General features: G+C 46.5%; 2 gene segments (V, D, J or C); both read right to left on the bottom strand.

The window, feature by feature from the left end:
- Nucleotides 1-9,794: 9,794 nt before the first annotated feature.
- LOC120369007 lies at nucleotides 9,795-10,515 on the bottom strand. The segment is given in 2 exon segments: nucleotides 9,795-10,153; nucleotides 10,260-10,515. Coding segments are annotated over 2 exon segments (450 nt in total).
- A 2,269-nt stretch (nucleotides 10,516-12,784) lies between these two features.
- LOC120368951 lies at nucleotides 12,785-19,742 on the bottom strand. The segment is given in 3 exon segments: nucleotides 12,785-12,805; nucleotides 19,298-19,593; nucleotides 19,691-19,742. Coding segments are annotated over 3 exon segments (369 nt in total).
- Nucleotides 19,743-22,898: the final 3,156 nt, after the last annotated feature.

Here is a 22,898-nt window from a genome sequence, read left to right as displayed (position 1 = left end):
CTCTCAGTTGTGATGCCTTTTTTTCCTTCCTTTATTAAAATTTTGCTTGCTCCAGACTTCGTTTTATTGAGTGGGAAGTAGGTACTTGCTGCGCCCGGGTGTAGGTGTAGGTGTCTCAGGTCAGTGGGTGGGGGGGGCTCGAGCCGGCGTGCATTAATATTAAACCGGAACCCCTGAACTGTTAACCCGGCCCTTGCCTTAGATACAATAGGAACAAGCTCATTGTCACATCTCCTGTCAGGGACAGCCCCTCACTGAATATTGCCCCTGTCTCCACTGCTCCCTTGCAGCCTTAACACTGAGTACTCAGCAGAGACAGGCAGAAGGGGTTTTGCTTTGGTGCTGCTTACACACCATGGCACTGCTAACAATGCAGCATCCCCTCTCCCCAGGGCCCCTGCACTGCTAGCAGTAGGTGTGAGCCCAGGCTGGGGTGGGGATTTGACACTTCTCCATAAACTGCACTGACCCTTCCCCCTGTGCAATCTCCCAGGCACTCACACTTAGTGGAGCACTCATGGGGTGATGATTCCAATTTCTGTCTCTCAGCTGAGGCCCTGCACTGCTGCCCAATGGAGTTACAGCTGGGGGGCCTGATTCCCCATTGCCCAGCTTCTGGTTTGTATTCATTCAGAGAAGAGTAAATCACTATATAAGGTGCAGCAACTAAGGTTGCCAGCTTTCTACTTGCACAAAACCGAACACCCTTGCGGGTGTGAGCTCTGGGTTGGGGCCAGAAATGAGGAATTAAAGGTGTGGGAGGGGGATCCAGGCTTGGGCAGGGGTGCAGTGGGTGCAAGTACTCTGGCTGGGGGTGCAGACTCTGGGATGGGACTGGGGATGAGGGGTTTGGGGTTTAGGAGGGTGCTCTGGGCTGGGAGCGAGGGATTCAGAGGGCAGGAGGGGGATCGGGGCTGCAGTAGGGGGTTGGGGCCCAGGAGGGAGTCATAGTGCCGGCTCCATGCCGCGCTTACCTCAAGCAGCTCCTACATGGAGGTGCAGCCAGGCAACTCTGCACGCTGCCCTGTCTGCAGGTGCTGCCCCTGCAACTCCCACTGGCTGTGGTTCCTGGCCAATGGGAGATGTGGGGGCAGTGCTTGGGGAGGGGGCAGCATGCAGAGCTCCCTGGCTGCCCCTACTCGTAGGAGCCGGAGGCACGACATTCTGGCTGCTTCCTGGGAGCAGCATGGCATAGAGGCTAGCAGGGAGCCTGCCGGCCCCAGTGTGTGGTGCCACCAATCAGACAGTCAACGCCATGGTCAGCAGTGCTGACCAGAGCTGCCACAACCCTTTTCAACTGGGTGTTCTGGTTGAAAATCGAATACCTGGTCAGTGGGACCAGCCATTTTCTGTGTATAAACTTCACTTCTATTGCCACAGGGGGAAGTGTCATAGAGAATAGAACTGGATTTTTACGCAGGAATTCATCAACTGCTGCAAGATTTACACACACACACACGTGCTCCAGTGGAAAGAGGTGACTGTAATGCTGCCACATAAAGCTCTTCTGACGAATATGAATCCAGGCTGGTAAATCCCTTTGAAGCCCCTGGTGGTTTGATGTCAAGCAACATTTCACTTTAACATGGCACAGTTTTATGGGCAGGCTTATGTATGGTTATTTGCGGGGTACTGCTCTCCCTTCCTGGATTGTTTATGACAAATGAGTCATTTGCATGTGAGTGAGTTTCCACCACTACCTTTATAACTAGAACTGCTGCTTAATACAGTGAGGAAAAAACTGATTTTGGAGAAGACCTGATTTCCAGTGTCCACGCATATTTGTGTGGTGAGCTGAGAACCAGAGGGTCAGTAATAATAATTGAGGACTAGTAGGCCCACCCCATTTGCAAGCCTGAACTCTGGGAAAGTAAAAACAAGTTTACCAAGTATCACTATAACCTGTAACAATTTGATAGAAAAGGTGCAAAAGGGAGACACAGGGACTAAATCGGTCCAAACAAAAAGGACTACTGACATAACTCAGGAGAATGTGTTAAAATCATGTCTGTCAAACAGAAGAAGTGTGGGATGAGAAATCAATAAACCAAAGTTATTGTGTTGAAAATTAGGCTGAATTGGTGAACAAAATAATGAGAGGACGGGCTGTTCTGCCTATCCCTCCCTTTTGGGGTTTTTAAAACAAAACAAATTTTGGGAGGAAAATAGAGAACAGCTGATTGACTGAAGGATGGAAGAAAAGAAAGGAGCGAGCTTCACCATCATGGCTGCTACCCTCACAGTCTTTTGAGATCCCAGGGTTCACCATAACACCGTAGGGCCTTTATCATCCTGATCTGGAGACTATCCTGACCAGACTGCTGGGCCAAGGAGAGGGACCCAGATAACACTACTACTTACAGTGACTCTGGCTAAACCCTGAACACTTCTTGGAATGTGAGACTTTATCATCCTCCCTTCCCCCTTAATGGTTTCTTTTCCTTCCCCACCTTTTTTCTTTCATATCCTTCTCTTTTTGCTATCTGATTATTAAAAGTCTGCAACATGGCAGTAAGCCTGTGTCCAGAAAGGCAGCTAAAACAATGCCATAACAGCCCAATACTGGTACAAGTTTGGCAGGTCTGGAGGTGGCTGATGAGACAGCAGGATGTGCCTGTGTTTCTCCAGCAGCAAGGTTTCCAGTAGGAGTCAACACCAAAATCAGAAGATGCATTTTATATCTTTGCTGTCCCCTCTTTTGTGTGTTTGGCCTGTTTTGTCTTCTAGCAGAATTGGACTTTAACAACAACAGCTCCAGCCCATCTCAACTAACTTCTTCTCTTTTCTCCACAATTGGATGGGGCAGAGACGGGTCTTGTTTTTAAAAAGACTCTTAACTGAAGGAAAAGGAAACAAGGGATGTCATTAAAATGAAGGTTTTAGTTAATACTTTACATTTTAAATGCTTTAACTGTTTTTCCTTCTTTTTCTGTATCTTTAATAAAAGGTTAAAAATAATTTTTAATGGTGTGTTTGCCATGGCGTTAAGCAGGCTAAAGTCTCTGTATACCAAACCCTAAGCCTTGTTTAACACTGTTTTATGTTGGATAGTGATAAGATCATGTTAACACCTTTGATTCTTTGGGCCCATATATTTAATCAAAAGTAATGCAACAGGCTGTGTGTTTCTAAACACATGGGAAAGGATCATTGTGGTTTAATCCCAGAAGCATCTGTCAGGATACATGAGATTTATTCCTTCTTCTTCTTCTGACTTCTTTTTTGTCCTTAGGAAAGTCACACAAACCTTGCTGTTCCTCTGTTTCCCCATGTGTAAAGTGGGTATATGAATCCTTCCTCATGACACAGGATGGTGTTGTGGAGCTATAGTCCATTAGGTCTGAAAAGAGTTTTGAGACCCTCAGATATTGAGTGCTCTATAAAGGCCAAATATTATTATTCTTACAGCACTAGCTGTGTTTGTGGCAGGAGTGTATATTGTGTGTATCCCAGATGGCTCCCGTCACTGAAAAGTGTTACTCTGTTCCCCATTATCCTCTCTCTCTCTGGCCTCTCTGCAGCACTCACAGAAAATGTGCCTTGTTGCTGTCCCTGTGGTGGGGCTGCAGAGTGACAAAGAACAGATGAAGTTTTTGTAGAGGGAGGAGGTGACTCTGAAGTGCTGTGTCTAAGCTGCTGGCGCAGAAATATACAGCCGAGTGCTCTGGCTGCACAGACGAGATGTTCAAGTGAAATAGATCATCCTGCGGCTGGTCAGCCTGGAATTGACTAGAACTTGTGCCTTTCTCTCTTTCTTCTTTATTGTAGAAGTTAAAGAGCAGCTGCAGTCCCTGCCCCAGATCCTGCCTGTACCAAAACATATTGTAGTGACCATAGGTTTGTTCACATCTGAGATAGGCCGTCTGTCCTCTCTCCAGTACTAGACTCGGTGTTTGGGTTATCTTAGCATCTGCTTGTTCTGTGAGGAAAAGAGACAAAGCACACAGGATAGAATAAAATGGTTGTCTCAGAGTGAAAGGTTTACAGCTGAATCCTGTAAATGCTAGAATGGAGATTCCACCTCCCAGCCAATGACTTACTTGCTCCCAAGAGATACATGGCTGCACACCAGACTATGCACATCCCCATCTCTGTGTCTCTGAGCAGGGGGCAGTCCCCCAGCATGAGGTTTTACATAGATTTGGTTGCTTCCTGGTACTAGAGGGCAGGATCTGTTCATGTTTTCCCACAGACACAGGGGGCCCCTTCTGTGGAGGCCTGGTTATCTCTGGCCTTGACCCTGGGAAAAGTGTGTGGTACTAGGAATTGTATCTTTAAGTGGGCTAGCATCTGAGGCAGGCAGTCTGGTGGAGAGGTGCTGCAAAGTTCATACTCTGTTATGCAGAGGTAGTTGAGGAGCTATATCATTGAATACCACACAGTATCAGGAGCAAACAGAAATTAAAGAAGTAACATGAGAGGAAGAAGAGAGCAACTAAAAACTCCACCAGAGGTGAAACACTGGAAATATGGAGGACACAGCATGTGATTGCAACTGGAGCTGACATATGTGAGCTACATTTAATTTTGCTAGTTTGGGTACTGGAAGAGTGAAGTTGCAGCAGAACAAGCTTCAGCACAGGCTGGCCCTAAGTGTAATTACTCAGGGCTCTGGGTGGGTTTGTCCTGTCTATTCTTAAGTTTGCACTGTTGTGGCTTCACTGCTCCTGTACCCGAGCTAATGAAATTAAAGCTAGGCCTGGTAGGTTTACTTGAGCTGTAATCACATCCAGTGACTACGGTCAAGATCAGAGGTGGGCAAACTATGGCCTAGGGCCACATTCGGTCTGTGGGACTCTCTTGCCGGGCCTCTGAGATCCTGACCCTCCAGGCTAGCCCCCGTCCCCTCCCCTCCTGTTCCTCGTCCCCTGCAGCCTCAGCTCGCCCCGCCACTGGCACAATGCTCTGGACAGTGTGGGGTCTGAGCTCCTGGGGCAGTGCCGCTGCAGAGCCCAGCCTGACCCGGTGCTCTGTGCTGCGTGCTGCATGGCTGTAGCACCGCCAGCCACCGGTGCTCCAGGCAGCACGGTAGGGAGGCAGGGAGCGGAGGGGGAGAGCTGGATAGAGGGCTGGGGAGTTCATGGTGGTGGTCAGGGGGCGGGAGTGTGGATGGGGTCAGGGCAGTCAGAGGATGGGGAATAGGGGGGTTGAATGGGGGCAGGGACCCGGGGGGCAATCAGGAAGCAGGGGGGCGGTTGGATGGGGCAGTGGGGAGAAGTCAGGGGCAGGGGTTCTGGGGGCGGTCAGGGGACAGGGAGTGGGGGGATGGATGGGGCAGGAGTCCCAGGGGGCCATCAGGGAATGGGGGGGTTGGATGTGACAGGAGTTCTGGGGGTGGGCTGTCAGGGGGTGAGAAGTAGGGAGGGCAGATGGGGATGGGGGCCAGGCCATGCCCCCCTCCCCTAACCAGCCCTCCATACAATTTCCAAAACCCGATGCGGCCCTCAGGCCAAAATTTTTTCCCACCCCTGGTCTAGATATACCCAGACAAAGAGAGAGAGAGAGAGAGACCCACACAGAAACCTGGATCTTTTTTTACAAGAAAAGGGACGGTTTTGGCACAATTCCATTTTGTGGAAACATTTAAACATTTTCTTTTCATTCCAGTGAAGAACAAAAACTAATTTTGAAAGCCCAAAAGACATGGCAGAACAGATTTGTCCTGCAGTAGCCAGTTGTATTCCTGCCACAACAGTTCTTGTATTTTCTAGGGTAGAGGAGGAGCACCACCTAGTGGCTGGCGAGAATTTTTACATGGAGGCATTGCCTTTCAAGCAGTCACTCTTGCTAGTTGTGGCCCACTCTAGGGCCCTTTAGCATCTACAAACATTTTCTGACCAATTACATTAAAAAAAATAGTATCCAAAGCTCTCTGCTGCTGCTTCCTGCCTTTCCTTGTTGGGATTTTCCTTGATGTCAATTCAGCTGCGACCAAATTTGTGTAAGACACTGAAATCAGCGTGTCAGCAAACAGCCAGGGTGACGGAACCAAACTACAGTGACCTGGAGACACCATAGCAGAGGGAGCTGCAGGCAATGGGAGAAGACACAGTCCCAGTAGATATAAAGTCACAACAGGTAAAAAATGGAGGGATGTAACCAGGAGCCTCCCCCATCACATTAAGCAGGGTCACTTTACTCGTCTTCTTTGTCCTAATTATTGTATTGTCAGGGCCAGCTCCAGACCCCAGTGCGCCAAGCGCGAGCTTGGGGCGGCGTCCCGCGGGAGGGCGGCAGGCGGCTCCGGTGGACCTCCCGCAGATGTGCCTGTGGAGGGTCTGCTGGTCCCGCGGCTTCGGTGGAGCATCCGCAGGCATGCCTGCCGGAGGTCCACCGGAGATGCGGGACTGGCGACCACCAGACTGTCCCCCATGGCATGCCGCCCTGCTTGGGGCAGCGCAAATCCTAGAGCCGCCCCTGTGTATTGTGATAGCTGCCACTGATAAGGTGTGAGATGGGGCAGTTGGGAGTGGAGGTGTCCGTGTGATGGACGTAGTCTATGTATAGAATAGTAATAGGCTGAGAATGGCAGCCATACAGCCATACGGCCTGTTCCCCAGGGCTCTGTCCGGTCACGTTTTAAAATATTCAAAAGTGGAGATTCCAGCTTCTCCTGTATGGATCAGTAGATGGTACTGTTATAAAATATTTATCTTGTTATCCTGCCTGTAATTTCTTAGTTTCACCACATCAGTTATGCCCCTCAGCTCACCCTACTCCTCCCTTTGTCAAAATCATTTCTCTCATTCCTTGATTTCAAAGGAATCTACTGTGGCAATTCCATTGCCAAGAGATTCTCTGCTAAACAGTTCAGTGGGGTGTATGTGTTTTTCACTGCCCAGTCAGGACATGGCATTTCCTGTGATTTTATACGCAACACTGATACCCCAAAGCTGTGTTCCTACTGAGCTTTGTGATCTCCTCTATCCACATGCAGCTGCTGAACTGTGCTGGAAGCAGTGGGTGGACAGGCCTGTGTGCATAGGGAAGAGGGGGAGTTTTGTCCAGGTGCTGCAAACACTTGGCCTTGTGTCAACTCCAAGCACAGTAATACACCCATGTCATTTGCATAGAGGCTATCAATATTCAGGAAAAGCTCCTCATTCTCAGGTCTACTTGGATAGCTCAGTGATTTGAGGATTGGTCTACTAAACCTGGGGTTGTGAGTTCAATCCTTCAGGGGGCTGTTTAGGGTTCTGGGGCAAAAATCTGTCTGGGAATTAGTCCTTCTTCGTACAGGGGGTTGAACTGGATGACCTCTAATATTCTACTTACTTTGAAGTGAGATGGACTGTTAATTTCTGCTTGCTGAGTAGGTGAGCATGTGCATCTGTCCACTAGGAAGCTGCCTATACCAGTAGAAGTTGAGGTCAGATGACCCTTCTAAAGAACTTTCTAGGGAAGCCTGTCTGCCCAGCTGTTCCACTGCAGACTCTGGACAATGGGTGCAAAGCAATCTGCTAAAATCCTACAGGGAAATCAGGAACTATTAGCACAATGAAATAGAACTGCCTCCCCTTGCAACCAAGATTAATGCAATGGTAGGAAATTAAGTGAAGAAAAGAGGATGGATGAATTATTCTTCTTGATTGATGGTTAATTATTATGTATTTTTTTCCTAAGGGACAGTCTACACACAAATTTACACCAAAATAATTAAATAACTTGTAAATAACATCTTGCATTATTTCATTGAAAGTCTTTCACACACACGTATTGGGAATAAAAGTGTACTATGGATTTAGCTTAAAGTAAAAAAAACAGTGTCATGGTTTTACAACGTATTGTGCATAACCAGTTTAGAATTTCCCTTTCCTATAAAGTTAGAGAATACAAATTGCTTAAATGCTTTGTGGGATCAGGGACACAATTTTTAGCACCTTGCAGGACTGAGCTTGGGGTAAACTTCTCAGTAACTCTTCTGTCTTTGTGAACCCCTGTGTGAAAGCAAGGTGAGATCTTATATACATATTAATTTTATTAGCATATTATAGCTTCTAAACTTTGTAAAGTATTTTGAGATATACAGTGTTCTAGAAATGTATGTATTATAACAGTGACATATGAATTACATAATCATAAATAATGATAGTTATATTTTAATTAATAAAATAGTACAAATTCATACACTACACATATTTAACATTATCTATTCTAATATAATGTTAATATAAACAAATATTACTAGCTAGCTAGATTTTTCAAGGGCACTTCTGAAAATCTACCCCAGAATGTGAACAACTTCCCCGTCCCCCTTCCTTAATGCAGGTGGCTGTGTAACTGCCATTTCTCCTTTCACTGCATCCGCAGTCATCTTCTACACTGACACCAGCTGCGCATTTCTGAGGGAGCAGGGGCATGGTGTGGCTTAGGTCACAGACACACACAGTGACTGATTGGAGATACCGGCAGATCACCGTCACCAAAATATAATTTAAAAAATGGACCTTGTTCAGCAACAGTATCACAGGATATAAACAGTCATGGTCTCACTCTTAGGCAAGGTTCTGAATATCCTTTAATCCTCCTAACTTCAGTGACAAGTTACAGGATTGAGCCCTAGATGCTTAACTGCTGGGGAATCCCTCACCCGCACATGCACAATTCAACTCATCATCTGATTTGGTGTTTGGGAAGAACTCCCCAACCCCAGGGGCATATCAGCATGAATAAGGGTGTGCCTGTGGAGCTGTGAGCAGGAACCTCCATTAGGATCAGATGGGTACATCATACACCATCACCTGCCATATCCTGAGACTATTGGAATGAGGGAATATTCTTGAACCTTGGACATTCTCCTCTCTGATGTTTCTAAACACTTGATTTCTTTTGAGATGTGTCATTATCTCATGACACACACACACTTTTTTTTAACCTGTACAGTTTTAATATAATACAGCACAACAGGAGAAGGGAATAAGTGCTCCATCGGGAAGCCAGAATCCCATAAGCAGTTGCTAGATTTGGTCAAAAGACTCATATTCTCTTACTGAGATAACATGAGTGATTTTATATCAGCCCATTTGGAGACAGCTCCACTGCCTGCAATGTAAAACTGTTCCAGTGCTTGCATAGAGAGCATACACTGCCAACAAGAGATACAGACAGATGGGTCAAATTCAGCCACAACATGAGCTGGCATAGACCTTTAAAAGGACATGCAACTGTTTAAACCTGGGCAAAAACTGGTTTTCTTTACTTTAGCTCATTTGTCAATCTCCAGCACATCCAGTACAAAAAGTGATAGTTCTGCTGGGAAGGGCAGGAGACTGGGAGTCAGGACTCCAGCTTTTGTCCCCTAGCTCTGTCAGCAAATCACTGCATGACATTGGGCAGTTTAACCCATTTCATATGCGCTCTCTCTCTGGGGTTTCATGATTCCCTAATATCAAGATGAATTATCCTCTCCTCTCCATCTCTGGTCAAAAGGTTGTAGAACCAGAGCAAACTGAACAAAGGGGACCATTTTGTTTGGAGAAATGGTAAATTTTCCCTGAAGGCGAGGTGTGTGTTAGGGAGGCAATAGTCCCCCTGGAGGGAGCAAAATAATGTCAATTTATACCCAGGCTGGTGAATACATCACAGGGAATAATCCTGCAGTGGCTGGAAAGGGGTTGGATCAGCTGTGGCCTCAGACATCTCCTCCATCGCTAATAGCTATGATGAAACATGACACAGATGTTAGCCCTTCAAGGGAAGGAGGGAGAAGCTGGCGCTGTGACTCACAGTGTCTGTGGGAGGGGACAGAGCAGGGGACTGAGCTAATGGGTGAAACCTGATCTCAGCTCAGCTCCTCACAGGAGGAGGGGGAGGGGGAGTTTTTGTCCAGGGGCTGCACCCGCTTGGCTCAGTGTGCGGCTCCAGGCGCAGTAATAGAGCCCCGTGTGGTTGTGGAAGAGGCTGTCTGTGCTCAGCGTGAAGTTCTCCTGGGTCGGTCGGGCAGCTTTAAAGTGTTTCTCCGAACTGTCGTCAATATAATCCTGGCCTCTGGAGAGAAAGAGCATGTGCAGGGCTCCTCCCTGGGGAGGCTGCCGGTACCAGTACATCCAGGGGGTTGAACTGTATCCCTGCAGGTAGCAGTGCAGCTGGACAGAGGAGCCGGGGGGCAGAGAAATGAAGCTGGGGGTCTGGTGGAGAGTCTGAGAGCGCCCGTCTGTGAATGAGACACAGAGATGAACGGAGAAAGAAAGAGGAAAGGAGTCCGAAAGAGAGAAGGCAGGTAAATGGCAATGAGAAATATCGCTCAGTTCTCCCCTTACAGTGCGGGAGGGTCAGGAGGGTGAGAAGCAGCCACAGTCGCTCCGGCATCTTCCTGCCCTGCAAACTCACTGATCGCAGAGCCCGACACATCGTCTCTCTAAGGCCGGATATGCTATTCTTCAGACATTTGACACCAATATTTGAATTCTCCTTTCACACGTTCCCACTCTCCCCCTCTTGACACACAATTTGTGACGCTCTTTTCCTGGCCCTTTATATACCTCACTCTCTCCTTCTCTTTGACACTCCCTTCTATTCCACTCCTCCCTTTCTCCCAGTCTTCTGTCTCTCCGGGTGAGATCCCAGTGCCTGATGGCAAAAATCATTGAGATGCCATAGCATATCATGGATCAGCCATGGTATCTGAAAATAGAATCAGTGCTGCCAGCCTTTCTTGGCTACCGTAGCATTGTCCCCCCTTCTGTGATGAATTAATAAAAAGAATGCAGGAATAAGACACACTGACTTGTTAGTGAGAATGAGGAAGGAAGGCAGCCCTGCTGCTCTGATAGTCCACAATATTGCACCATCCATCCACCAGAAAAATTATTGTACCATCAGCTGAGGCTGATGTACCATCAGCTGAGGCTGATGATGGATCTGCAGCATTCAGTAAAGACCGCATGGTTCTGTCTCTCCTCTTCCCTCCCTCGAACTGCTCAAGCACAAATCACATTATTTCTGTACCTCTGTCAGTGTTCTTGTCACCCAGACCTTCCTATCTAAACCTCACCCACCAATGGGCTCTGCCAAGCCCTCCAGGTTTGGTCAGGTTATAGAATTTCACAATTCAGCTAACAGAGCTTCCTGTCCACCTCCCCTGCTCCTGGACCTTTCCCTCTAAAGCTGTTTGAAATTATCCTTCTCCCTCACACACACACACAGACATTGTTGAGTTGAGTTGAACAGGAAAACGCTGCTGCCCTCTTTCCCTCTGGCTAATCCAAGGCACTCCAAGCCCCAGTAATATTCCCCAATAACTCCTCTTAGGGGCAACACATTGCAAGAGATTGGTGTCCTGTGGAGCCTACAAAAAACAGTGACAAACATCTTCACCATTATGTCACCTCAGGCACCAGCAACCAATGACAGCACAGGGTCACAATTTAAGTGAGGGAAGAGGAGATTTCTCTGCACTGTGAAGAAAGGCAGAAGGTGGTGTTCACTAAAAGGTCAGCAAAGCCTGATGAAATTTACCCTAGAGTACTTAAGGAACTAGCCGGAGTAATATCTGAACCATCAGTGATTATCTCTGAGAACTTGAGGGGGCAGATGAGGTCCCAGAAGAGGGACTGTGCAAACACAGTGCCTATCTTGAAAAAGGAGGATGCAGGGAATTATATATCTGCCAGCTTAACTTCAAAGTCTGAAAATTTAAAATAATTAATTTGTTCAAACCTGGAGGTTAATAAGGTGATAAAAATAGCCAATGTGAATTTGTCAAACACAAATCGTGACAAACCAACTTTATTTCCTTTTTTGACAGGACTTTAGTAAGGCTTTTGACACAGTTCACATGACATTTTGATAAGCATGCTAGAGAAATGTGATTGATATGAAATTACTCTACGATGAGTGTTCAGCTGGTTGAAAGGCAATACTCAAAGAGTTGTTGTCAATAGATCACTGACACACGGTGGGGAGGAGACACATCAAGTGAAAACAAGAATATGTTTATTATCAAAGAACTGAGACTCAAAGTCAGAATATTGGAAACAAATGGTTACATATAAAACAAAATCATAATATGCTTTCTAGACCCTAAAAATAACTAATAAGACATTCCCCCATGTTTTCAGCTAGTTTGTCTGATATCCCTTCTCATGAGATCAATCCCAATGTAAGTGTGTCCTCACAGATTGAAGGATCTGCACTGTGGATTTACTTGGAAAAGTTAATTGTCTGAATTCTAAACAGGATCACCCCTGCTGTTTTTGTTTTTTCCTGCAGACCACAGAATTTATTGATTAGCAATTTGCTCAGACTGTAAATGGGCATCCTTTGTGAATCATACAAAACTGTACATGGCCAGTCATCTGAGTCTGATAAGAATTTCTTCCCTCCTCCCTGAAAAGTAGTATGTGTACCATCTTTTGGTGACCTGTCTTAACTTACAGACCTAGAGAACATAGTTTTTAGGATATATACATAACTCCTCACATATTTCCATATATACATATCACAATGGTTATGATGACCTGTGTGACACAGGTTACATTAGAGACCTTATATGACCCCTTTGGGGTGAACTCAGGGTATCTCTGAACCACTATATACTCCATTGCCCTCGGTCAGTTGGAATCAGGAGGTCCTTGGTCACAGGTAATAACTATCTAGGCAGCAGTACTGCAGAATACGGTTTGACGATTATAGTGAATGAGAGACTGATTATGAGTCAACAGTGTAATGGTGCAACAGAAAGGCAAATGTCAGTAACAGCAGTGTTATGTGTAACATGCAGGAGGCAATTGTTCCACTCTACTCAGCACTGCTGAGGCGTGTGTCCAGTTTTGGGCATCAACTTTCAGAAAGATGTGGACAGAGTCTAGAAGAGGGCAGAAGTTTTTAAGAAGAGATTAGGCAAACATTTGTCAGGTATGATCTAGGTATACTTAATCCTGCATCAGCACAGGGGGATGGACAAGATGACCCCTTGAGATTGCATCCAGCCTCTATATTCCTGAGATTCTATGAATTTTGTGGCACCTTAAAGACTAATAGATTTATTTGGGCATAAGCTTTTGTGGGTAAAAAACCCATTTCTTCAGATTTATTTGGGCATAAGCTTTGTGGATAAAAAGAAGAAGTGGGTTTTTTACTCACAAAAGCATATGCCCAAATAAATCTGTTAGTCTTTAAAGTGCCACTGGACTCCTCGTTGTTTTTGTGGATACAGACTAACATGGCAACCCCTCTGATATATTAATTTTGTGGTAGTTCTCTGTTTCCCCAAATATATTGACATCCTTATGATTAGGGTGAACTTTCAAACTAAAGTGCAAAATATATGTTCCATGACTGTCATTGACTTGTATCATTCTGACATGTACATGGGTAGATGCCACAGCTAGTTGGACAGGCTGTTTCAGATCTGTAATATTTTGTTGTTCCCTTAATTTTCCTCTATTGGCTAAAAGAATTGCAATAGGAAGAGTCTTGGGTTTTTTGGAACACAAAGTTGCAATTTCCACTGGCCCTGCCTTATGTCTGCATTTGACTGATGGGAACTACATAACTTCAACTGTAACATCTTGAAGCAGGGACTAATTAGGTGAACAACAAGTGGATATACTCCAGGGGTCTCAAACACGAGGCCCACGGAGCTCTTCCCTGCGGCCCGCCAAGCTCCCTGTGCCCCCCACCCTCAGTTACTACCTGTCACTGCCAAACTCCCCTCACCCATGAGTTATTTTATATGGCAGCTAAGCTCCCTGCGTGCTGCTCCCCAGTGTTTGGGGCCAGGTCTCTCCCCCAGCCCCCCTGCCATCCCCACACACCTCCCCCAAGTGTCCCCCTGCCCCCTCACCACCGGGAGCCTGAAGCTCAGGCCTGGTCTACACTATGTGTTTAAACCGGTTTTAGGAGCGTTAAACCGATTTAACGCCACACCCGTCCACACTAAGAGGCCCTTTATATCGATATAAAGGACTCTTTAAACCGGTTTCTGTACTCCTCCCCAACGAGAGGAGTAGCGCTAATATCGGTATTACCATATCGGATTAGGGTTAGTGTGGCCGCAAATCAACGGTATTGGCCTCCGGGAGGTATCCCACAGTGCACCACTGTGAACTCGGATGCACTGGCCAGGTAGACAGGAAAAGCCCTGCGAACTTTTGAATATCATTTCCTGCTTGCCCAGCATGGAGCTCTGATCTGCACGGGTGGCGATGCAGTCCCAAATCCAAAAAGAGCTCCAGCATGTACCGTACGGATCTGATCGCTGTATGGGCAGACAAATCTGTTCTATCAGAGCTCCGTTACAGAAGACGGAATGCCAAAGCATTTTTAAAAAATCTCCAGACAGAGGCCACAGCAGGGACTCAGCACAATGCTGCATGACAAGCGTAACGGAAAGCCAAAGAATAAAATGGACGCTCATGGAGGGGGGGAGGGAGGAGGGACGGAGGACTCAAGCTATCCCACAGTTCCTGCAGTCTCCGAAAAGCATTTGCATTCTTGGCTGAGCTCCCAATGCCTGTAGGGTCAAACCCATTGTCCGCGGTGGTTCAGGGCATAGCTCGTCAATTTACCCCCCACCCCCATCCCCAGAAGTAAAAGGGAAAAAAATCATCTCTTGACTCTTTTAAATGTCACCCTATGTCTACTGAATGCTGCTGATAGACGCGATGCTGCGGCACTGAACTGTCACATCCTCGCCCTCTCTCCTTGGTGGCTGATGGTGCAATATGACTGATATCCATCATTGTCATCATCAGCCTTGTGGCAGATGGCATAGTACAGAAGAACTGGTATCCATCCTCATCATCAGACCATGAGTGCTCCTGACTGGCCTCCTGGTCATTCCCAGTAGACGGTACAGAACGGCTGGTAACCATCTTCATCATAGCAACAGGGGGCTGAGCTCCATCAGCCCCCGCCCTTCATGTGTAAAGAAAAGATTCTGTAATGCCTGGACTATCATAGCAGCGGGATGCTGGGCTCCTCTCCCCCACACTGCTTAATGTCCTGTCTGGACTATCATAGCAGCTGTAGGCTGCCTTCCCCTCATTTCATCTCACTAACAAGTCACTGTTTCTTATTCCTGCATTCTTTATTACTTCATCACAGAAATGGGGGGGGACACTGCAATGGTAGCCCAGGAAGGCTGGGGGAGGAGAGAAGCAACAGGTGGGGTTGTTGCAGGAGCACCCCCTGTGAATGGCATGCAGCTCATCATTTCTGCGGGATCTGACACAGAGCAGCTGTGCTCTCTAGTTCTCTGATACACTGGATCTCTAGTACACTTGCCCCATATTCTAGACAGGACTGATTCTATTTTTAGATACCATAAAGGAGGAATTGACTCAGGGAGTCACTCCCAATTTTTGTCTTTTGCGCCCCTGGCCGATTTCAGCTAGGGGCACCTATAACAGCAGCAGAAGGTACAGCACAGAAGGACTGGTAACCATCATCTCATTGCCAATTTACAATGGTATGGTAGATGATATAAAACAGCTGATAACCATCTCTGCTATCATGCAAAAGCAAATGAATGCTGCTGTGTAGCGCTGCTGAATCGCCTCTGTCAGCGGCATCTAGTACACATACGGTGACGGTGACAAAAGGCAAAGCAGGCTCCATGGTTGCCATGCTATGGCATCTGCCAGGGCAATCCAGGGAAAAAGGGCGCGAAATGATTGTCTGCCGTTGCTTTCCCAGAGGAAGGAGTGACTGATGACATTTACCCAGAACCACCCGCGACAATGATTTTTGCCCCATCAGGCACTGGGATCTCAACCCAGAATTCAAAGGGGCGGGGGAGACTGCGGGAACTATGGGATAGCTACAGAATAGCTACCCATAGTGCAACACTCCAGAAATCAACGCTAGCCTCGGACCATGGACGCACACCACCAAATTAATGTGCTTAGTGTGGCCATGTGCACTTGATTTTATACAATCTGTTTTACTAAACCGGTTTATGTAAATTCAGAATAATCCCATAGTGTAGACGTACCCTCATGCTGACTCCACTCCACTTCCAGCATCACCTGCTGCCTCAGGGTCCTAGTGCCCCCCTCCACTCAGGGGCGGCTCTAGGAATTTGGCCACCCCAAGCAGTCATGCCTGCGGGAGGTGCACCAGAGCCGCGGGACCAGAGGCTCCAGTGGACCTCCCGCAGCTGAGGAGGGTTCGCTGGACCCGCGGCTCCGGTGGACCTCCCGCAGGCATGACTGCGGAAGGTCCACCGGACCCACCTGCCGCCCTGCCGGCAAAATGCCGCCACAAGCGTGCGCTTGGTGCGCTGGGGTCTGGAGCCGGCCCTGCCTCCACTAAGGCCAGGGCAGGCTGCCCTTCCCCTGCCCTAGTCCTGAGCCTCTCCAATGCCCCAAACCCCTCATCTCCAGCCCCACAGCCCTCACTCCTGCACCCCCTCCTATCCCCAAACTCCATCCCAGACCCTCCACCCCCTGCCCCAGCCCGGAGCCTGCACTGAGCACCCAAACTCCATCCCAGAGTCTGCACCCCAGATCCCCTCCCCCACCCAAACTCCTTCTCAGAGCCTTAGGCAGGTGGGGGTGGACTTTGGGGGAGGACAGGTTCTGGGCACCACCAGAATTTCTACAAACCTGCCACTCCTGGAAGAGGCAGAGCAGGAGTGGAGTGGTGATGCAGCCCAGTGCAGTGGCGAGGGCGGGGCTTTACTGAGTGTATATATTTTATTAAAACCGCTTGGAAATGACTTCTTTGAAAAAAAAGACCACTCGTGGAAGAAAAGAGTTTTTCAAGACAAATGAGAGAATTTATATTTTTTCACAGAGGTAAAAGATAAAATTCAATCCCTTATTTGTCAGCAAATGATTGCTGTTCCCAAGAAGTATAACGTGTGTCGGCACTACGACACGATGCACTGTGAAAAATATGCTGCATTCACTGGAAAAATCCGAGAGGAAGAAGTTCAGCAACTTAAAGCAGCATTTGCCAAGCAAAGAAATTTCTTTTTGGGGATTAATAAGTCTAGCAAAGATTCAGTAAAAGCAAGTTTTGTGATAAGCGAAATGATAGCTAAATCATCGTGACCTTTTACAGAAGGCTTATTCGTAAAAAAATGTCTTATGAAGGCCAGTGAAATTTTATGTCCTGATAAGAAGAAAGTTTTTGAAGGCATAAGCTTGTCTGCCAATACTGTTGCCTGTAGGGTAACGGATTTAGCTGATAATGTGCAAAAACAATTGATTCAAATGGCAAAAGACTTCGAAGCATTTTCAATTGCTCTTGATGAGAGTACAGATATATCAGATACCGCACACTATGCAGTGTTCATTAGAGGTGTGGATTGCAATTTGAATATAATTTAAGAATTGCTAGACTTAATGCCAGTGAAGGATACCATAATGGGATGTGACATATTTCAAGGACTGGAAGAGTGCATTGAAAAAGCTGCGCTGCCATGGAACAAACTTGTATCTTTGGCTACGGACGGTGTGCCATCAATGTGCTCTGAAAACATTGGTGTGATTGGATTATTGAAGACCAAACTGAACAGCCTCAATATACACCTCTACCTCGATATAACACCATCCTCGGGAGCCAAAAAATCTTACCGTGTTATAACTGCGTTATATTGAACTTGCTTTGATTCACCGGAGTGCGCAGCCCCGCCACCCCACCCGGAACACTGCTTAACTGCGTTATATCCGAATTTGTGTTATATCGGGTTGTGTTACCTCAAGGTAGAGGTGTACCAGGAATTAGCTTCACCAGTATACATTGTATTTTGAACCAAGAAACCCTGCGTAGTAAAACTCTACAAATGAAGGAAGTTATGGATGTAGTTGTTAAAACTGTTAATTTTATACGTGCACAAGGGCTGAATCACAGACAGTTCACTTCTTTTCTAGCAAGTATGGACAGCGAATATGGGGAACTTCTGTATCACACTCAAGTTAGATAGTTGAGTCGTGGAAATGTTTTGAAGAGCTTTTTTGCACTTAGAGATGAGACTGATTCCTTCATGAAAATGAAAAACAAGGAGGTTCCACAGCCTGCTGATTCCACTTTTATCTGCAACCTTGCTTTTCTAACAGATGTAACTGATCACCTGAATGCACTGAACTTGAAACTTTAGAGTAGAAAACCGATGATAACACAGATGTATGACCGTGTTAAGTCATTCAAGGTCAAGCTTACTTTGTGGGGGAACAGCTGACTGCTGGCATTTTGGTTCATTTCTCGACTCTGAATTCCTTAGGAAAAGCTAAACCCAAATCCTTGAAAGAATATGCAGTGATCATTTCTATCTTACACAAACAGTTTGATGTGCGGTTTAAAGATTTCAAGGCACTTGAACCACATTTTCAACTTTTTTCCACACCATTTGCTGTTGAAATTGACTATGTTGCAGAGGAAATGCAGATGGAGTTAGTGGAGCTTCAGTGTGACACCATTTTGAAGCTGAAGTCTAAATATGTTGGAATTACAGAATTATACAGGTTTCTTTCACAAGGAAGATTTCCCATGTTATTCTCTGCTTCCGCAAGGATAATGGTAATGTTTGGAAGTACATATATATGTGAACTGTTTTTCTCTTCCATGAAGATTAATAAATCTGTGTTAAGGTCAGGGCTCACTGATAAACATTTGAAAGCAACACTGAGATTGGTTTCGTCTCAGGATATCAAACCTAATATTGATGCTCTGGTTGATGCAAAATGCTTCCAGCTAAGTGGCCAAAAATGAAATGACTGTCTAAATTAGCACTGACTTTTCACATTACAGTTAAAGAAGTTGTTTAAAAAGTAAATAAATTGACTTTTAATAGCATACTATATTTTAATACTATACTATTATATTACTCTTCGTTTTTTTTCTGCCTACTTCCAGGTGCTTCCCACCGCCAAGCCACCAAACAGCTGTTGGTGGTGCTTAGCACTTTCCAGGAGGGAGGGGGGAGAAGCAGGGAGCCGCGCGCTCAGGGAACGAGGTGGAGAAGAGACAGGGCAGGGGCGGGGCCTCATGGAAGGGGTGGAGTAGGGGCGGGGCCAGGAGCAGCAAGGGGGTGTGTCAGTGATGCGGCCCTCTGGCCAATGCACTAATCCTCATGTGGCCCTCGTGGTCATTTGAGTTTGAGACCCCTGATATACTCTGTGAGGCTCTCACAGGGAAATAATCAATACTCAGTGGAGTTTCTCTGCCTTTGCTTACTTCTGCCCCAGCAGCTCTTTGCTGTGGTTTCTATGAATAATGAGCTGTTTCTCTCTGCTTCATAGTAGCATGTTCTCCTTTTTATATGGAGATGGGAGGAGCTGCTCTCTCTGAGGGAGTGTTGGGGGAAGGAGGGAGGTTTTTGTAGAGGAAGGAGGTGACTCTGAAGCACTGTGTCTAAACTGCTGGCACAGAAATACACAGCCGAGTGCTCAGTCTTCACAGAGGTGATGTTCAAGTCAAAGATTTCAGTCTGTGGCCGGGAGGCTGTGAATTCATCTGTAATATCACCTTTCTCCTTGTTATCTACAGCAAATGAGTAATAGATCAGCTGCAGCCCCTTCCCCTGCTGCTGCTGATACCAGTACATATTATCATGGCCATCAGTTTGTCTGCATGTCAGCTGGGCTGTCTGTCCTCTCTTCAGTACCAGGCTTGATGTTTGGGTGATTTTAGCATCTGTGTGTCCTGTGAGACAAAACAAAAGAAACAAACACTGTAAAATAAAGGAGCTGTATCCTGCAGACACCAGAACAGGGATTTCATAGCTCCATCAATGACTTACTTGCTCCCAAGAAGCACAGAACTGCCGTGCACCAGACTACCCACATCCCCATCTCTGGGGCAATGATCAGTTAGCATTTCTCCAGTGGACAGTTTTATACGGCTCCACTCTGTAGGGCTGCTTCTGCACCAATAGGCACTAGGTGGTCACACACTTCAGAGCTGCTGTAGGCAGAGCTTATTGCACACACATGGCCACAGACAGACAGCTTGTTTTAGGGGGTGAGGGGTAGAGTTAAAAAATAAAATACTTGCTGTTGAATATCACTTTAATGAGTAGTTTTCTACCATGACTACATTTGCTCACTTTTAACAAAGAGATTAACAACCTTCTGTTCCACAGTCAGTGTTTCCTTTATTTATTAACACAAACACTAATTTTAGGGGGTCTAAAGCCCCCCTCAGCCAGGTACACCTGTGACACATCAGGGGCACTTTTCATCAGTCCATTACATCTGCCCAAACTTCCTCTGTTCCACCCTCCCAACTAGGGTTGCCAACTTTTTAACCACACAAAACCAAAAACCCCTTCACCTTCTCTCTCTGTCCTATCTCTGTTTCTCCTCTTCCCTCCCTTGAACTGCTCAAGCACAAATCAAATTTCTGTGCCTCTGTCACTGTTCTTGTCACCCAGATCTTCTTACCCAAACCTCACCCACCAGGTTTGGTCAGGTTATAGAATTTCACCATCCAGCTAACAGAGCTTCCTGTCCACCTCCCCCGTTCCTGGACCTTTCCCTCTAAAGCTGTTTGAAATTATCTTTCTCCCTTACATACACACTCATGACAGAACAGGAAAATGCTGCTGCCCTCTTCCCCTCTGGCTAGTCCAAGACACTCCAACCCTCAATTACAAGCCACTTGCGGCAGGTGGGCGGACTCTGGGGGATCAAGCAGCTGCACACCTCCATCTACCACCAGCAAACTGACTGCTTGGTTGAACAGTTTAACTGTCCCCTGAAGGACATGCTGCGCAAGCTCTCCCCAGAAGACCTTCACCGGTGGGATCAGCTACTCCCACCTTTGCTTCTGGCAATTTGTGAGGTGCCCCAATCTGTCGGGTTTCATGCGGGCCGGATAAAGCACGACAACCAATATGATTGCAAGCTGAATCATTTATTTCTTCTATGCACTTCCTTTATATAATTTTACTACAAACATTATTTTAATACTACACAACCCTTAATTGGCTCCCAAGCATTGGTACATCCCTAACACAAACACTGCTTTCTACTCATTAGCGGGCTGTCATGTTGCATACCTTCCTGATAACTTCCTGATTTATTAACTTGTTTGTGGCCTTCTCTGTATGAGAAAATCAGAAGGCTGCGTCGAGCCAGTTTCAACCACCTTATACACAACCTTGCTTAACCCCTCTTCCCTAGAGGCCTCATGTTGTAACTTTCCACATTTCCATTTATCAAGCCAGCATATGGGTGATATATTCCCACATCTCCCCCCTTCTTTTTAAAAAGAGCCTCAACAAAACGCTCTAGGCTGCCTTGCAAGAGGCGCACAATACAGGGAGCAAAAATAAAAAAAAAACAGCAAAACACCCACAATAATAATTCCCATATGTAAAATGGAAACAAACCAAGAAGGCCAACCAAAGCTACTAAGCCAATCCCACAAAGGGCTATTATTTCGTGTAAGCTTATGCATATTGTCCTCCAACTGGTGTAACAAAGCATGAATAGACTGAGAGTGGTCAGACAAATTCATGCAGCACATACCATCAAAATCCTCACAGCCGTGGCCTTGAGCAAGCAACAAAAAATCAATAGCAGCGCGATTTTGTAACACAGCATGTCTAATACTATCAACATCTTGCAAGAGGGCACTAATAATTTCGGAAGTTAAATTAAACTGTTTAATACTCCAACAGGCCAATTTTTCTAAATTTCGTAACGCATATGCAGCTGTTACTCCAGGGGCCAAAAAGGCAGCAAAAATTGTTGTAGGGGTATCCCAAAATTGAACTGTGTCTACACAATCTGGTGTAAAAAACAGAGTCTCTCGCTTGGAGCGTGTCTGCTGTGACTGCTGTTGCAACTGTAATCGCGAGGGGGCATATAGGGTTAGTCTGCCTATATAACAAGGTCCTCCCACGGGGTAACTGGGAATCCCCTGCCATGCACGATCACCACAAATCAAAAAATACCCGGCTGGCAGGGCCTTGGGCGTGCCATTATTCCAAATGCCATACTCCTTTAACATTATGCCAATGTTAGCTCCACCAGGCGGGCAATAATTCCCATGTACAAACTTAACCAGGGGCGTTACATTATGCATGCCAGAAAATAGGGATAAACTTACATTCCAGCCATAGTGGGAATAAAGCACGGGCATCTGTCCACCAAATTCAAGGCACCCCAGTGACATATTCAAGGTGCTATTCATCGTACCCGGTAAAGATCCTAAAAGTGCCAACTCTTGTGGGGGGAATGCAGAAGAAACATTGAGCTGATTTAACAAGTGTGCCTGCAACAAATCCCATACCATATGGGGGCATTGGTCACCTGGGTCACTACCCCGCTCTCGATATAAAATTTGACAGGTGGAATTTAGCCGGGTAGCTTTCACCCAGGTAGAATTCAAAAAGGTACCATTATGTACATAACGGGTAAAATCACTCAAGCGCAAATAAGGGTAGCCCACCAAGCACGTCCGAAATGGGTCAGAGGGCGTGGCCAGCGAAAGACAAAAGGCTTCTTGGCCCGTCTGGTTGGCCCAAGTAACCCAGACATTTTATCAGGGGTTAACAAAAGGCACGCCCATAACAAAAATACAGGGTCCAAATCCCATCCATAAAATCAACAATTCAATTACTAAGCCCATGTTAACAAAAATTACAAAATTAAAACAGCACAATCAAACGGGATCAAACAGAACAGCCAAGAGTCCCGGCGTCGCCAGTGGGCAATCGTCCTCTGGGGGCTCCAGCTCCGCATTGCTTGGATGCGTGCCGCGTGGCTCTTCAGTGTCTGTTTGTTGTGGTGTTCGCGGACGCAGCCAAGGCCGGACCCACTTTGCTGGTATCCACCTGGGACCTGTATCAGTGGCAACACAAGCATAACCCCTCCCCCAAGTTAGTAAATCCACTGGTCCTCTCCATATTTGTTGCTGATAATCAAACCATTTAACCGAAGGTCGTGGCGTCGTACCCTGCTCCTCCCTGGTTATACCGCCCACATGTTTAATCGCGGGGG

Source organism: Mauremys reevesii, linkage group 1, assembly GCF_016161935.1.
Source record: "Mauremys reevesii isolate NIE-2019 linkage group 1, ASM1616193v1, whole genome shotgun sequence".
NCBI classification, from domain to species: Eukaryota; Metazoa; Chordata; order Testudines; family Geoemydidae; genus Mauremys; species Mauremys reevesii.
This window is presented reverse-complemented; position numbering and strand designations above follow the sequence as displayed.